The sequence below is a fragment of the Penicillium cosmopolitanum genome (genome assembly GCF_028827165.1).
Source record: "Penicillium cosmopolitanum strain IBT 29677 chromosome Unknown utg000011l:1.0-3548175.0:1.0-3550911.0, whole genome shotgun sequence".
NCBI lineage: Eukaryota > Fungi > Ascomycota > Eurotiomycetes > Eurotiales > Aspergillaceae > Penicillium > Penicillium cosmopolitanum.
Genome location: NW_026622681.1, coordinates 2,021,717 through 2,038,738, shown reverse-complemented (window position 1 = coordinate 2,038,738; position 17,022 = coordinate 2,021,717). Strand labels below are relative to the sequence as shown.

General features: G+C 47.7%; 7 protein-coding genes across 7 annotated transcripts; 4 read left to right on the top strand and 3 right to left on the bottom strand.

Annotated features, from left to right (window-relative positions):
- Positions 1–126: 126 nt before the first annotated feature.
- Positions 127–1,422, bottom strand: N7509_012269 (uncharacterized protein; the record flags this gene model as incomplete). The annotated part of the gene is made up of 1 exon (XM_056636906.1): positions 127–1,422. The coding sequence occupies one exon, from the start codon at positions 1,420–1,422 to the stop codon at positions 127–129; it is 1,296 nt and encodes a 431-aa protein (XP_056482936.1).
- Positions 1,423–2,350: 928 nt separating this feature from the next.
- N7509_012268 (uncharacterized protein) lies at positions 2,351–2,896 on the top strand (the record flags this gene model as incomplete). The annotated part of the gene is made up of 2 exons (XM_056636905.1): positions 2,351–2,526; positions 2,587–2,896. The coding sequence occupies 2 exons, from the start codon at positions 2,351–2,353 to the stop codon at positions 2,894–2,896; spliced, it is 486 nt and encodes a 161-aa protein (XP_056482935.1).
- A 902-nt stretch (positions 2,897–3,798) lies between these two features.
- Positions 3,799–4,679, top strand: N7509_012267 (Zn(II)2Cys6 transcription factor domain-containing protein; the record flags this gene model as incomplete). Its single annotated transcript, XM_056636904.1, has 3 exons — positions 3,799–3,879; positions 3,938–4,035; positions 4,103–4,679. The coding sequence occupies 3 exons, from the start codon at positions 3,799–3,801 to the stop codon at positions 4,677–4,679; spliced, it is 756 nt and encodes a 251-aa protein (XP_056482934.1).
- A 1,208-nt stretch (positions 4,680–5,887) lies between these two features.
- Positions 5,888–10,329, top strand: N7509_012266 (uncharacterized protein; the record flags this gene model as incomplete). Its single annotated transcript, XM_056636903.1, has 3 exons — positions 5,888–7,031; positions 7,082–7,764; positions 7,840–10,329. The coding sequence occupies 3 exons, from the start codon at positions 5,888–5,890 to the stop codon at positions 10,327–10,329; spliced, it is 4,317 nt and encodes a 1,438-aa protein (XP_056482933.1).
- A 1,282-nt stretch (positions 10,330–11,611) lies between these two features.
- N7509_012265 (uncharacterized protein) lies at positions 11,612–11,866 on the bottom strand (the record flags this gene model as incomplete). The annotated part of the gene is made up of 1 exon (XM_056636902.1): positions 11,612–11,866. One exon carries the CDS (start codon positions 11,864–11,866, stop codon positions 11,612–11,614), a length of 255 nt encoding a protein of 84 aa, XP_056482932.1.
- A 2,214-nt stretch (positions 11,867–14,080) lies between these two features.
- On the top strand, positions 14,081–15,575 carry N7509_012264 (pepsin-like aspartic protease; the record flags this gene model as incomplete). Its single annotated transcript, XM_056636901.1, has 3 exons — positions 14,081–14,760; positions 14,813–15,128; positions 15,195–15,575. The coding sequence occupies 3 exons, from the start codon at positions 14,081–14,083 to the stop codon at positions 15,573–15,575; spliced, it is 1,377 nt and encodes a 458-aa protein (XP_056482931.1).
- Positions 15,576–15,867: 292 nt separating this feature from the next.
- Positions 15,868–16,821, bottom strand: N7509_012263 (glycoside hydrolase family 16 protein; the record flags this gene model as incomplete). The annotated part of the gene is made up of 1 exon (XM_056636900.1): positions 15,868–16,821. One exon carries the CDS (start codon positions 16,819–16,821, stop codon positions 15,868–15,870), a length of 954 nt encoding a protein of 317 aa, XP_056482930.1.
- Positions 16,822–17,022: the final 201 nt, after the last annotated feature.

Here is a 17,022-nt window from a genome sequence, read left to right as displayed (position 1 = left end):
AACCTCGAGATGACAGCATTGATCTGCAACCCTTTTTTTTCACTTCGAAGATATTACAATGCAGATTCTCAATCAAGTAAATCCATAATAACAATTTAAAATACCAACTATGGGTCTCCTTCAAGTCTAAATACGAGACATGGGACCGGGTCTGAGTCGTTCCAACTGCGCTGGCCAAGCGACATCAACCTCAAGCTCAGAAGCAACCTTCAAAACCCAATCTGGCTCTTTGAGGAATTGCCGGCCAACAGATATTATATCAACTCCGGGTCCTCCATTCCCATCACTCTCAACCAGGTCTCGAGCCTGTCGGGCTTCAGTAATCAACCCAACAGTTCCAATCAGAATCGTGTTTCCTTCGGCCTGCAGAATTTTCTTTATTCTCAGCGCCATGGCGGTATGATGAGGGCCAGCATCGAACACATTGAATTTTGCTTGATGATGATTGCCTCCTGAGCTTATATCGACGAGGTCAACACCCAAACTTGGCAAAATCCCGATTAACTTGATAGTCGACTCCTCTGTCCAGCTTCCAAACTTTTTTCCAGCATCCGTTTCTTCCGTCCAATCGGTGCCGTTGACCCTGACAAATACTGGCATGCTTGTTGGTATCACGGCACGAACGGCAGCAATAACTTCAAGAAGCAGACGAATCCGATTATCAAAGCTCCCACCATACCTATCTTTCCGGCGATTCGTGACGGGATTGAGGAATTGATTGATAAGATAACCGTGGGCGGCATGGATCTCAATGATATCCACGCCGGCGTTCACAGCTCTTTGGGCTGAATTTGCATAATTTGACACTAGGTTTCCAATCTCTGACTCAGTAATTTCCCGAGGTACGTGGTAACCCCCTGATGGGTCGAGTCCTTTACCATCCCATGAATGTTTTACACCACCCGAAGGTCCTAGAACGTCATCCGGCCAACCGCCTTCTTCTTTTGATGCCCTTGCACTTGACTTCCCTAGCTGCTGGGCAACCAGTGGAGGCTGTGTACTCGACTTTCTTCCGGCATGAGATAATTGAACGCCGCAAAGACCACCTTGGGAATGAATAAAATCGACTATTGATTTCAGGCCATGCTCCTGAGCATCATTCCAAAGGCCAGGACAGTGAGGAGTAATGCGACCGTTTGGCTGGACGCCTGTGGCCTCAATAATGGCTAGCGCAGCACCCTTGAAAACGTTGTGGCCGATCGTGGTAATGTACAGAGGGGTCATGACGCCAGCCAGAGGCCCTGAAGATGTGATAGAGTACATGCACATTGGAGAAACACATATCCGGTTCCTAAGTGTGACTGAGCGGATACTCAGTGGCCGGAATAGCTCGGGGGTATTATTGTCTATCTTCAACGGCGTGCCAGCGGTGATTTGGCGCGGCGAATGGTTGGAAATGAGAGCCTTCGAATTTCGGGTCATCATGAGGCTCTAGCAAAGATACTAGTAGTCAGAAGTTATATGTTGAAATGAAATTTCCAAAGCATACTCTACCTGCGCTTTGTGGGTCCTTCGTGCTATATGAGATTCCAGATCACGGAACAAATCTAATTTCTAGGCAACGCATTTCCGGTCTTCTCGCCGACCCAGTTCATATCATAGACCAAAGTCCGAGCTCGCTCAGTTAGACTGTAGGAATCAATCACATGTCGCCAAATAGTGGGAAAGTCTGGTAAGCCCCGGAAAGGCGAACATTCGTGATGCCGGAATCTTGTTTTGGTTCCGCGGAATCCCCAGCGCACTGACCGTTACTGCTGGCAAATCAGACCCACGCCTCATAGTAGCTGGCTCAAAGCTTATATTGTAAAATAGTATAAGATTTTTCTCGTGGCTTCCATATTCATACATTTCATTTTTAGCTCGTTCATCTACCGAGATAGTCATAAAAATGACGGTGCTTGATCTGCAAGGTAAAAAGGCACTCATTACGGGCGGGGGATCAGGTACAAACTCTTCAATTCTACTCTCCGGAATATCTATTGAGAAATATCGATAGGAATCTGCCTAGCCTTTGCGAAGAAATTATACGAAAATGGATGCTCTGTCTTATTGGCGGATCTTACTCTCCACGCCTCGGCGAAAGAATGGTTACAGACCATCCAAAACCAGTCTTTCCCAAAAGTTCGATTCCGCAAAACTGATGTCAGTGACTGGAAGCAACTGGAATTGGCATTCGATATTTTCGAGAATGAATTTGGAGAGGCGCCTGATATTGTAGTGCCAGGAGCTGGGGTCTACGAACCTTCGTCAAACGGTTTCTGGGGGGGATTCGGACGATGCTTCGCATTATAAACTTTTTGATATCAATATCTTGCACCCTATCAAAATTTCAAGAATTGCCATCAAAAGAATGCGTCGTGACCAGAAGGCAGGGGTGGTCGTCCATATCTCCAGCATTACGGCTCAAATTCCTAGCGTGGTCAACCCGCTTTATTCGGTCTCGAAGCAGGCAATCAGTCAGTTTGTGAGATGTATGGCACCATTGGATAATCTCGCCGATATCAGAATCGTTGCTGTTGCCCCCGGGTAAGAAATATCCACAGAATCCCTCGCTTTCACAACTTTATTAATGCTGCTTTGGATTAGGGTCGTCGATACTCCCCTGTTCCGGGACAGCTCTAAAGCTCGTGAGCACATAGATCTGGAAAATGATTTTGTTCTTCCGCCAGAAGAGATTGTGAAAGCTATGGTTTCCTTGGTAACAACCTCGGAATATGCATCGGGCTCGATTCTTGAGGTTGGAGACATTGGTGGGTGGCGAGAGGTTGGTTTACTCAATGACCCTGGCCCTCAGGGTCGATCAACTCTGCGAAGGCCCAAGGCCAAGAGTGCGATTAAGCTTGTTGAGCAGGCATTGGCAGATGATGCTAAGCGAGTGAGAGCGTCGAAGTTGTAATTATTCTTAGGGAGCCGAAGAAGACATATCTAGAAGCTACCAAGTTTGCAAGTAGCAGCGACGGTGTAAAGGCCGGTTGAAGTTGAGCATGCCCGGGGACGTGTATAGACTCGGAAATTTCCATATCTCGTTAACGCTTGTTTTCCAATTGGCATTACCTAGGTCCTTACTCATTAATTATATGTCTTAATAAAATATTAAATGTATGATCAATACACCTCCATGCAGCCTTAAAAAGAAGAAAAACGGCTGAATCCATGGTCTCAGTCTAACTAGAGTATTGATATTATTGCTATAATATGACGTCATTTTTAAGTGGCCCAAGAGCGCGGCTAAATAAACGAAAAAGAAACCAGTACGCAATATGTGAGGTATTACTATCGAAGGTCGCCTTTTTTCCTTTGGGAAATTTTGGACCTACGATCACTACCGAATATTCCGGCCCCTCTTCCCTCCTCGATAGCATTCCAGGATCGGCATTGTTGTGCCGACAGCCCAGAAGGATGTGCCGATTTGCCTTGTCTCCACCCAGACGGACGGGGCGGAAAAATCGGCTTCTCGACCAGGAGAGCGCGAATAGGAATCAACAATTCGGTCTAGACCTTATGATTCACAGTAGGTCTCGAATATGCTTTAAAGAGTAAAGCCGTCAATAAAATAGTGAAACTAATGAATGACCAATACTATATACTACTAGTAGTAGTTCGGCAATGCTCTTTGGATCGCCCATTCAAGTTTTCTTTGACATCCCTCTGAATCGTGACATATTAAATTGCCTCAACTAGCAGCAGCTTGCTTGAGAACCTCGATTTTTTTTTTCGTCCTTCTGACATCTGGAATTTTTCAAATATCTACCAGTGCCCCTATCTATCTCGAATACGAACACTGTCACAACACAAAAAATGTCCGATACTTCACAACACGAAGTGGGGCGGAAACGCGTGTGCAAAGCATGTGATCGTTGTCGCCTGAAGAAGTCCAAGGTAAGCCTGAGATGATAAGATCCATGCCGACCCATAATTTGGATATTGACGACCAAAGTGCGACGGTCACGACCCATGTTTGCGTTGTCAGGCCGATAATGCTGTCTGTATATTTGGACAACGAAAAAAGGTCCATGAGAAATCATATCCCAAAGGGTGAGTAAGGTATAGTCGCAATGGAGAGTAGAAGAGAAATGGTCAGCTAACAAATTGACATACGCAGGTATGCAGAGATGTTAGAACAGCAACAGGGTTGGCTCGTAAATGCCCTACAAGAACTCTATCACCGGGCTGTTCATGGACAGGGATGGCCCGGAGAACCTCTAAATCTTGAGCCTAATGGCTTTCCTCTTACCCAAGATATGCTTGTGCGCCTCGGGGCTCTGAATAATGGGGCTAGGATGCCTGAGAGACAAGGCAATACTGAATTACATCAGGAGCCAGAAAACAGCTTCAGACAGACTCCTTTAGGCACTCCATCCATTGGATCATGCGTCCGCTCTGCTCAACAGGCAATGCCTCTCACACCAACAACATCAAGCGAAAGCCCCTCAGATATCAAAATTTACCCTCCCGAGGCCATGCTAAGAAATTCTCATTTTGAGCCGCAAAGAGGAGGTATCTCTGAGCCATGGGGATTTCTGGATCCACAACAGTGGGATGAAGACTTCGGATTGTTTGATGATATGGAAATGATGATAGCAGCCAAAGATTCGAATTTCGTCTTTGATGATGCATCATTCTACGAAAACCTGGATCTGTTCACAGACCAGAATGCCGCAGGCATCAATTTGATCTAAGCGTTAGATATCAATCGGCGTTGTTAGATTCTAAGCCGCCGGTACTTTGATGATGTTATATTCTTTTAAGATAGTGCACGAGTCTACTACAAACTTTGGGCATTTTTTTATTTTTGTTTCATTGAATATTCCAACACGCTGACGGTGACGTACGTAGGGAAAGTGCAAAATTGTAAAACGTAGCCCTTACCTCCCCACAATAAGGGGAAACCCGGCATGCAAGTTGCGAGATGGTTGAAACGTAACTTTCCTTGAGAGCAATAAATCTTCACCATTGAATATTTCTTGTACCCCACTGCATGAAAACTTGAATGCTAGGTAGAACGGCTTGAGATAAGGCCTCCGCGATATGTTCTTCCAGATTATTTCCCAAGCCGGCAGTATGATCGATTGACATAGCCTCGGAACCGAGGATACCAGATAGCAATCACGACAACATGCCGAGGTTTGGAGCATTTGGTTGAAACACTACCTAAACGGGCGAGCGTAAGCATAATAAGAATACCTGATAAACACGACCCGCATCGGATATATCTGAAGTAAATCCCGCACTATTCGGGCAACTGCCTTATCTTATTCGACCCAATCGGGTAATATGCTGCGTCGATTTGGCTGACAGCTGGGTGACCACCGGGTAGATCGGGATCGACAAAGTGCCGCCGAGAGTTACCATGGGGCCGACTATTCGGCGCCGATTCCGTGCCGCTATTCCCGCGTCCCTGAAAATCGAATCTGCCAATCGGCACGCAGACTAAAACCTCGGATCAACAAGTGAAGCTCGCTATTGGCCAGAAACATACAACGAGAGATTTCACAATAAAATTGTGCGCGAGTAGTTGAAATTTAATTGGGTACTGGCTCTACTTGTGTTCATAAATCTATTGATAGCGAGTGGAAGCCATGGTATAATGGCAGCCAGCCGGAATACTATTAATCCATAAGGATAGATTGCTTGGATAAGGGACCGATTCTCCATCATACCCACCAAGGCAATAGTGAAACGATAATACGTATGTTCTCTGTATTCTCTGGTTTGCTCCACCATAGAGATGTTCTAGAAGGTGAAGACGCAACCAGATTCCGGCTTCCGGCAAGATTTAAAATCATATAAATCGAAAAAATCCCCAACGTAATGAACGATTTAATCGCATTATTTTCTAACCAGCTATACCTAAGATCATATTACGGTGCTGGAAAGGAATCTTAAAATGTCATCCGAGCAAGATTCCCATCCAGCCGGATGGGAAAACCACGAAACCCTCTCTGTGCCTCAAATCAACCTGCACGAGGCTAGCAGCTCCGAAACTCTTCACACAACCGAGCCTTCTCCGAACCTTGCTACTGATAAGCCGCAAGGTGAGGAATATTGGAAGAGCCATGAGACTCTGGCACTGCCTCAAACTCCCACTACACCTGCCCCCGCCAAGAACAAGGAATGGCATATGACACACCGAGTGGTTCGAAACGCCCAACGTGACGAAGCAGCTGGATTCAAACGTCGAGAGCTTGGTGTTACTTGGCAGAACCTATCCGTTGAGGTACTCGCTGCTGAAGCTGCCGTCAAGGAGAATATGCTTTCCCAATTCAATGTTCCTCAGCTCATCAAAGACTTCCGCCGGAAACCACCACTCAAATCGATCTTATCCGACAGCCATGGATGTGTTAAGCCTGGTGAAATGCTTCTCGTACTTGGCCGCCCCGGCTCAGGATGTACGACGCTTCTTAAGATGCTTGCCAACCGCCGTGAAGGATATCACACTATCAAAGGGGATGTGCGATTTGGAAATATGTCATCAGAAGAAGCACTCAACTACCACGGCCAAATTGTCATGAACACAGAGGAAGAACTCTTTTACCCCCGCTTGACTGTTGGCCAGACTATGGATTTTGCCACACGCTTGAAGGTCCCCTTTCATTTACCAGAGGGAGCCAAGAAAGAAGATTATAATGCCGACTCCATGGAGTTTCTTTTGGAATCCATGGGAATTTCCCATACCGCCGATACTAAAGTGGGCAACGAATTTGTCCGTGGAGTATCAGGTGGCGAAAGAAAGCGAGTTTCGATTATTGAGTGCCTGGCAACAAATGCCTCTGTTTACTCTTGGGATAATAGCACACGCGGTCTCGATGCCAGTACCGCCCTGGAGTGGGCAAAGGCTCTTCGTGCTATGACTGACGTGCTGGGTCTTTCTACCATCGTCACTCTCTACCAAGCAGGAAACGCAATTTATAATTTGTTCGACAAGGTGCTCGTGTTGGACGAAGGAAAGCAGATATACTATGGACCTGCGGCGGGAGCAAAGCCATTCATGGAAGATCTGGGTCTAATGTATACCGATGGAGCGAATATTGGTATGACTGTCCGGTGTTTGTGAAGGAATTCATGCTAACATATTATTCAGGGGATTTCCTCACTGGTGTCACTGTCCCGACCGAGCGAAAAGTGAAACCAGGCTGGGAAAATCGATTTCCTCGTTCAGCAGATGCTATCCTGACGGAGTACAAAAATTCAGCGACATATAAGAATGAGATCTCTGCATACGACTATCCCGACAGTGAGATTGCAGTTCAGCGCACAGAAGCATTCAAAGAGTCTGTCGCTTGGGAAAAGTCCAATCATTTACCCAAAGGCAGTAAACTCACCACCAGCTTTTGGGCTCAACTCATCCATTGCACTCGACGACAATACCAGATTCTGTGGGGTGAAAAGTCAACTTTTCTCATCAAGCAGATTCTGTCTTGCGTCATGGCATTGATCGCCGGATCATGTTTTTACAATTCTCCAGAAACTTCGGCTGGTCTCTTCACCAAAGGAGGAGCTATCTTTTTCTCGCTATTATACAACTGCATCGTCGCCATGTCTGAGGTCACCGAATCCTTCAAAGGTCGACCGATTCTCATCAAGCACAAGGGGTTCGCGATGCATCATCCAGCTGCATTTTGTTTGGCCCAGATTACCGCCGACGTTCCAGTGCTATTGTTTCAGTGCACTATCTTCTCGGTGGTAATTTATTGGATGGTTGGGCTGAAGCACACCGCGGCTGCATTTTTTACTTTCTGGGCTATCCTCTTCACGACAACCCTGGTAAGCATTCATATTTCCTCCCGAGGTCCCAAATATGTATTTATTTGAGTTCCGAAGCTAATGGTAAATACTCAGTGCATTACTGCCTTGTTCAGATGCATCGGTGCCGCATTTAGTACATTTGAAGCCGCTTCGAAGATCTCCGGAACAGCAGTCAAGGCTATCGTCATGTATGCCGGTTACATGATTCCAAAGCCGAAGATCAAGAACTGGTTTGTCGAACTGTACTACACCAATCCTTTTGCCTATGCATTCCAAGCCGCCATGTCGAACGAATTTCATGACCGCCATATTGATTGTGTTGGTCAAAATTTGATCCCCAGTGGTCCCGGTTACGAGGATATCGGATCGGGAAACAGGGCTTGCACAGGTGTGAACGGTGCCACTCAAGGCGCTGACTTCGTGACTGGCGACCAATATCTCGGATCTCTCCATTATCACGCCTCGCAGATGTGGCGGAACTTTGGTGTTCTCTGGGGTTGGTGGGGGTTCTTCGCCGTCCTGACTGTCTTGTTTACCTGCTTCTGGAAGGGAGGTGCCAGTTCTGGATCTTCTCTTCTCATCCCCCGCGAGAGTCTGAAAAAACATCAGACACACAACGATGAGGAGGCACAAGGCACTGAAAAGACCACCCCCCGCACAACCACCGATGAGCCCGTCGAAGTCGAAGATGAGAATCTGGTTCGAAACACGTCGATCTTCACTTGGAGAAACCTCACTTATACCGTCAAAACACCCACTGGTGACCGCGTGCTGCTGGACAATATCAATGGTTGGGTGAAGCCAGGCATGCTCGGCGCTCTGATGGGCTCTTCGGGCGCAGGCAAAACAACGCTTCTCGACGTGCTTGCCCAACGCAAGACAGAAGGCACAATCAAGGGCTCGATTCTTGTCGATGGCAGACCTTTACCGGTATCATTTCAGCGAATGGCAGGGTATTGCGAGCAGTTGGACGTCCACGAACCATATGCGACCGTGAGAGAGGCCTTGCAATTTTCCGCCCTATTACGCCAATCCCGCGACACCCCGAAGGAGGAAAAGCTTCGATACGTGGAAACTATTATTGATCTCCTTGAACTCCATGATCTTGCTGATACCCTGATCGGTAGCATTGGCAATGGACTGAGTGTCGAACAAAGAAAGCGTGTCACCATTGGAGTGGAATTGGTCTCAAAGCCCAGCATTCTGATCTTTTTAGACGAGCCAACCTCTGGATTAGACGGTCAATCGGCTTACAATACAGTTCGCTTCCTTAGAAAGCTCGCCGATGTTGGCCAAGCTGTTCTTGTTACTATCCACCAACCTTCGGCACAACTTTTCGCCCAGTTCGACACCCTGCTTCTCCTTGCGCGCGGCGGAAAAACGGTCTACTTTGGAGATATTGGTGACAACGCGGCCACGATCAAGCATTATTTCGGCCAGTATGGTGCCGAGTGTCCTACAGAAGCCAACCCAGCTGAGTTCATGATCGACGTGGTTACTGGTGGCATTGAAGCCGTCAAGGACAAGGACTGGCATCAGATCTGGCTTGACTCTCCCGAGCAAAACGCCATGATCACAGAACTGGATAGAATGGTCGATGACGCCGCAAGCAAAGCACCTGGAACAGTATCCGATGGCTATGAGTTCTCCATGCCTTTATGGGAACAAGTCAAGATTGTCACCCGTCGTATGAACGTCGCACTCTTCCGAAACACGAACTACGTGAACAATAAATTCTCCCTGCACATCATTTCCGCCCTCTTGAACGGTTTCTCATTCTGGCGACCGGGCCCTAGCGTGACAGCCCTGAATTTGAAGATGTTCACAATCTTTAATTTCGTCTTCGTCGCGCCCGGTGTTATTAATCAGCTTCAACCACTCTTCATCCAACGCCGAGATATATACGATGCCCGCGAAAAGAAATCAAAGATGTACTCTTGGGTCGCATTCGTGACAGGTCTGATTGTATCGGAATTCCCTTATCTCTGCATCTGCGCCGTTCTCTACTTCGCCTGCTGGTATTATCCAGTCTGGAGACTTCCCCACGACTCCAACCGATCCGGCGCGACATTTTTCATGATGCTAATCTATGAGTTCATCTACACCGGTATCGGGCAATTCGTCGCAGCTTATGCACCAAACCCGACATTCGCGGCCCTCGTCAACCCTCTCATCATCAGTATCCTGGTTCTATTTTGCGGAGTTTTCGTCCCATACACCCAGCTCAATGTCTTCTGGAAGTACTGGATGTATTACCTCAACCCATTCAACTATGTCGTCTCCGGAATGTTGACCTTTGGCCTCTGGGGCGCGAAGGTTACCTGCAACGAAGAGGAATTCGCTGTCTTCGATCCCACGAATGGGACTTGTGCCGAATATTTGTCCGATTACATTGCGGGTGATGGCTGGAGGATCAACCTGATCAATCCGAATGCTACTGCCGCGTGCAAAGTGTGCGAGTACACGGATGGAAGTGATTTCTTGTCTACGTTGAACATTAATCACTACTACTATGGATGGAGAGATATCGGAATTTCGGTGATTTTTGCCATCAGCGGGTATGCCTTGTCTTCGGACTTATGAAGCTGAGGACAAAGGCATCTAAGAAGGCAGAGTGAGGTGGAAGTGCATTGGATTGGCGATATGCAAAGTACCAGGAGCGTCGCAGTGTGGCAAAGCGAAAAAGCTAGCATCGCTGACATATACCGAAGGACGGGGAGAGAGGGGAGGGATACAGCTTGAAATAATTCGAATTCGCATATAAAGTACTAGGAGTTAATTTTGTTTTTTTTATCATGTTTTCAATTACCGCAGACAATGTCATCAAAAATATCACTCAATTAAAATCTTGGACTATCACCAACCGCAAGCGGAAGGCTGCGACGGCCGGTAGAAGACCGGTGGAAGGCCGGCGTGGGATTTTGGTGTATGGAGGAACATGCAGCGCTTTCCTTGCTTGTCGATGTGGCAGCTTGCGTAGTCCAAAACTCCGGCATAATCGGCCATCGTGCACTCGTTGAATGGTCTCTCATTTCATCGAATCTGCACAGCCAGTTGTTGGGATTGAAGCAGGGAGAAAAAGTCTTATACTCGCAAAGTGATATTTGAAGAATGAGGACTGTAGATTGTCGAATATTCTAGGAAACTGAGGACGGGCATGGGGGAAAGGCTGAATGAGAGGGGAAAGGAAGGATCGATGCTGGGCCGACTTTGAGAAATAGAAAGAAGAATATAGAAACAACCATTGACCCAGAAATAGGCACCGTACAAGACGTTTGGGGGGGGGGGCTCTCGAGAAATATAAAAAATGTAGAAAAAAAACGACTGACCCAGAAATGGACACCGTGGGTGAAGCTTTGGGAGGGTCCAAGGCATACGATGATCCACGGCCTTACGTTGAAGAACAGGATTAAAAACAAACAAAACAATGCATGGAAACTATAGCTACGAAAATACTATGAAAAGCCGCCCATCAAATGGAATGAAAGGAAGAAAAGGATGCCATCCGCGAAGGCCTGTGCCGTGAAAATCTCGAAAACCCACCGCATTCAACTGAAGGAAGACAGGGAAAAGGAAAGGAACTGGAGAAGATCAACAAAAGCCTGCACCGCTGAATCTGCACGAAACCTTGCCGCTTGAAATGAGCTAAAAAGGAGAATAGGAGGAAAAGGCCAACGAAAGTTTGCGCGATACGATGTAACTCTTCACCCGCAGCTGGCTGCGGTGTCCGAACCGTAGAACCGTTTTTTTTCTTTTTTTTCTTCTTTGTGGAAACAAATTTGCTCCTTTGATACGTCGATAGAATAAGATGGGATGCGACGAAAGCATGGGAAGCGCGTCTTCAGTATGAAGTCATCCGGTCAAGCTAGCTGCGATCCGGAGAAGGGCTCTCGTCACGATGTTCTTCTCGCAGTTGACGGAGGCGGTCCTGGAAAACGGCATATCTCTCTCTCGCATCCTGGTGTTCCTGCCCAACATCGAGTTGTTCTTCCCCGTGCTGTGAGCATCTCTCTTCAGCTCGCTCGGCGGCCATCACCTCTTCGCGTTCCCACTCATGTTGAGCGCGGATCTCAGCCACGGTCGGCTCTCCCAGGGGAACTCTGTCACTGACAAGTGGCATAGGGTTGGGGGGCGAACTACTGGAGGCAGATTGGCGGTTTCCTACATTGCGGGCCAAATGCTAGTTAGCGTAAATGACCGACACCATATAACCGGAGAAAGGAGTTCTTACCTTGCCTGCATGCGGTGCATCCACCCGGAACCACGTCGCCGGTGGCCTGTATCATTCCTGCCTCAAGGCGGGTGATGGACGAATTGAAGAGGTCTTCCAGGTCCTGTGGCTGGTAGTTGTAACACTCCCGGAAAACCAGCTCACGTAAGACTGGGCGATGTAAGAGCTGCAATAAAGGGCCGGAGCCTTCATTTCTGTTTGCTAGGGCTCTGGCTTGCTTGACTCATAACCCGTCTTGCCCACCCGTCAGGCAGAGGATCGACATGGACATCACTGCCGGCAGTGAGCATGGGAGGCAAGTCGCCTTGCCTCGGCTGACCAATTCGCGGGCCGTTTGGACTACTCAGATTGTTAGTCAAGATCTCGCATGTGAAGTGAGAATAGAGGGGATGAAAGGAACGTACTTCGCTATTTGATGAGGTCTCTTTTCAGATTTCTGGATTGAAACTGAGAGATGGGGTTTCGTTACCTTCAAGAGAATGAGAGTTGGAATGAGACTTTGAGAGTCGGAGGGAGAACTGTCGAAGTCGGACTAACCTTTTCGTAGACGTGAAAGATGATTTATGATCAGTGCGACTGATCAGGACTCTCAGTTTGGCAGAGTAGCGATCGCTTCTGGTAAAGAAGAATGGGGAGGAGGATGAGGATGAGGACGAGAAGGAGGGGGAAAATGAAGAAGTGCCCACAGGTGGAAATGGTCCGTCGAGTTCCAACAGGCTGAAGAGGAGCCTTGGAGGGAGAGAGGAATAGAAGAGATAGTAGGCCTCAATGCCACTGGATGAAGTGTGTCGCTGCTGCCTCAGGCCCCAGCTTCAGAGTACTAGTTAGGTACTGCCAATATCTCCCAATGTTTGCCTGGGATACTACTAGTAGTACAGTTACGAGGAATCAAATCAGGAAGCTACGATGTAGGCATCTGCCAGTGATAGTCAATAGAGAATAGAATAGGCAGGAGCGACAACGCTGTAAACATTGTCCAAATCACTCGAAAACTCCCGTTCTTCCTTCTGTCCACCTCACTTCATATATATACTAATTTTCACTCTTCTTCAAGTTCTTCTCCGGAAGGATCACGCCCCTGTGGCTCCTGTTGGAACTGTTCGAATTCAACATGACTAGCACCAAGATGGCGGACTATCTGGAGCGAGATCAATCAAGAACGTCAAGATTTCGAGGCTCTGTTTCGTCATGGATACAGCAACATTGCTGTGAAGAGTGTTGGCTCTGTGCAGGGGTTGGAAGCACGGATCGTGATAATACCCGATATTCAATGTGGAAGCAGTACCACATGCTTTCTGGAATCTCTCACTTCGTGAACAATTAATTTTACTACGGTGCCTTATTTACCGTCCTTCACTCCGATGAGACTCGAGTTACTGCAAACTTTGTGATCGAGTTTGGATCGACAATCCCTGTTGCCCTCAACGATGTAACCTTTATTATTATTCGAAATCCACCACTTCGAAATTTCTTAGCTCCTGGTTTCAGCATATAATTTGCTTCCTTTGTTCAAACTCTGTGAATCCTAGCAGCTGCACTCAATTTTCCTCATCCCCCCCCCATAGTAGAAATAGATTTCAGCTCTGACGTTGGATGTTAACACTACTAATTATAATAAGAATATCAGCATTTCAATTCAGACCAGACCCTTGTCTCAACAACCTGGGCACTTACAATAATTCTTGAATGCGCCAAGTAATTAGAAGTGGACCGTGTCCAATGATAGGGCTCAATCTAGACAAGGTTTTCGACACCCCCAAAGTTGCTGCCTGCAATAATTCCCTCGGTCGCCTTTCGTTGGCTGGTTGTAAGACGATCTCTTTGAATTTTATGATAGGCTCAAATTGGTGATCCATAATCCATGCCCCAGGTACCCAGGGGGCTATGTGGATTGCTGTTATTCACGGCATAATCTGCAAGATGGTCACCGCAGGACTCAGCCGCACTACCGAAAGACAAGGCTGTGAGAGAAAACTTGAACTGTAACATAATCGACTTTGATGAAAATAAATAATACTTAAGCCCTCTTCTGCTATAGTCTTCGGCATATTTTTGTCTCCTCTTCTCAGTTTATCTTTCTATCTTCAGTTTCAACTTTCAAATATGCTTAGGAACTTTAGTCTCGTGACTGTATTCTTTCTGGCTTTAGCTGCTATTGCGGCTCCTCTTGAGCCCCTTCGGCCCATTTTTCAAGCAAAAAGGGCTTTGCATTCTCTAAGTGATGGCATCCATATCACAAACCACAAGGCTGTCGCCTTCGCTTCATCACGCACCCCTTCTAAGTCTTCTCCACATACTATGAGCTTGACAAAGCGCAGCATGAAGGGACAGAACACTCGCAGCGCCGCTCACCACTTGAAGAAAAGAGGCCAAGCTTCGAGCTCTGGTACCTTAGAAGCTTTGCTGAACGGGACTGAATATGTCACTTCCATCATGTTTGGTAATCAAACGTTTGATGTGGTTGTCGACACCGGTTCGAGTGATACTTGGGTTCCCCAGGCTGGATTCAGGTGTTATGACCAAGATACACATGATAGTGTACCTACGGGCAAATGTGGATTTGGTCCGGAGCTATACAAGCCCAGCAGCACTTTCAAGAGAATCCCTGGCGAGGAATTCTACGTTAGCTACGGTGACGGTGAGTGGGGTTCAGGCTACACTGGCAACGAAAGCGTCACTTTAGCCGGCATCACCGTCAATCAAAAGGTTGGTGTCATGGACGAGGCCGCTTGGAGAGGTGAAAATATCACTTCTGGTCTGGTCGGGCTATCATATCCCGGATTGTATGTATTTCCCCCAGTTTCAAAGCCGTGTCCTAACACGCAAGCCTCATAGAACCAGCGCGACCTCGAATGTCTCCGACGAAAAGCACATTTATAATCCCATCTTCACGACTATGTACAAGCAAGGCTTGGTGGACTCATACTTCAGCCTAGCTTTATCTCGCAATGTCTCCGGAGACGCGGGATACTTGACTCTTGGCGGTCTTCCACCGATTGACTTCGAGGAGTCCTGGACTAGCACCGATATCCTAATCACGAACGTCGAAGAACAAGATCAGGGCTTGAGGTTCTACACAATTAACATTGACAATATGACTGTGGACAATAAGACTATCACCAAAGCCGGTGGCAAGAATAACCAATACATTGTGAGTCTAAAGCCAGTTGGCCGAATTCTAAAGCCAGAAAGCTCACTAACGAATTCTGTCTAATAGATCGATTCCGGCACCACTTACAACTACTACCCAAACGCCACTGCCAAGGCAGTGAACGATGCATTTGATCCCCCAGCCGTTAAGCAGGATGATGGAACATTTTATGTTGACTGTGCTGCTATTCCTCCGGCTCATTCAATCACCGTCAATGGCACCAGCTTCGAAATCAACCCCCTTGATATGATCTATACATATGGACAAGATGATGATGGAAATAATCTCTGTCAAACTCAGATCGTGGCCGGAGGTGCCGATCCTCATCATCAGACCTATATTCTTGGGGATACATTCTTGAAGAATGTTGTCGCTGTTTTTGACGTCGGGGCTGCCGAGATGCGATTTGCCCCTAATGTGTACTATGAGTCCAGCAAGACTTTATAAGTATCACTGAATAGACTCGTGGGATGATTTATTCCGAGTCGAAGTGATACCAAAGTGGATTTATTTTTCGGGTTCCAAGTTGAATCTCATTGGTATTGAAAAAAGTCATAAATATCTACTACACCATTATAAGCCAGGATATCATATTGCCTCATATAGCTTTTCTCAAGTTCCATCTATCACTTTGCATCACCTCATCCCTCCCCTGTGTGGGGATGTACCTCTTGGAGGGCCGAGGACTCGGGCGCGGGTATATTTGATTTAGCTTGCAATGCAAATCGTCCTCACTCCGTTACATGGTATTGCCATCTCTGGAAGTCCCCCAAGCCCGGTCAAATTCTTGCCAGCCCCCAGGCGGTGCGTCCCACATGGCCAACTCTCGCACCACCGTATCATAGTATCCGTCACTGGGCATGTTTCCCTGGCAGACATTGCCTCCAACAGCGATGTTGAGGAGAATTCTGAATTCACTCATCTTCCTCGTGCCAGGTGGCTTTTCGGCCCTCATGATCGGCGTCCCATCAATGAGCCAGACCAAGCGCCCCCTGCCGGTTGATTCGTCCTCGTCCCAGATAAAATCGTACTTCACCCCGACCGGCGAGGTAATATTGGGGATGGGGGTTTCAAGAACACGATGCTTGTTCCAGTCGTCGCCGTTGAAGTGTCCCCAGTGCAGACAAGTGTGGTTGACAGCATCCCCATTCCACGCTTCCATTATGTCGATCTCACCATCCTCGGGCCACTTGAAGGGGTCTTTAGGCAGCAGCCAAAAGGCCGGCCAGATACCTCGGGCAACCGGGGCAATAATTCTGGCCGAGAGACAGCCTCGCGGTCGGCCGAGGGTCTGATGGCTCGTCAGTCGGGCGCTGGTAAACTTCTGTGCGGGATCGGGATGCCCGTGGTTGATCAATGCTCGCACGATCACCGCATCGCCCTGGGTTGAGTGGAATGAGTTGTGCGGGCTGTCGACATAATTCTGCGCCTCATTGTTGCCCCATCCATGTTGACCCTGTTCGTGACCAAAGTTGGCAGACACTGGTGCTTGAGGGTGCAGATTGGGTCGCCAGTAGATCTGGGGTTGCCAGGACTGTCCCTGATAAGCTTGTTGTGGCTTGCTGGAGGTTGGAATAGGCGGTGGGGGAGGATTGTTGTACGATTGCGCCGGCTGGGGATTTTCATTGGTTATTTCGCCCCACTTCTTGTCTGCCTTGTCGATAATGCCCTGGAGGGCCTGTCTGAATGGCATGTTGAGTAGAATAGTGGAATGGATGTATGGATGTATGGATGTTAAGGTTCTCGTTATGGTCTGTTAGCCACCCCCGGAGATCGTTACGATAAACTACCCGGCAGACCCACTTATATCGATCACATGACCAGCCCAACGGATCATCTCGTGTTTATTCGACTTTATATACTGCTAGTCTCTGGCGATATGTAAACTTATTGC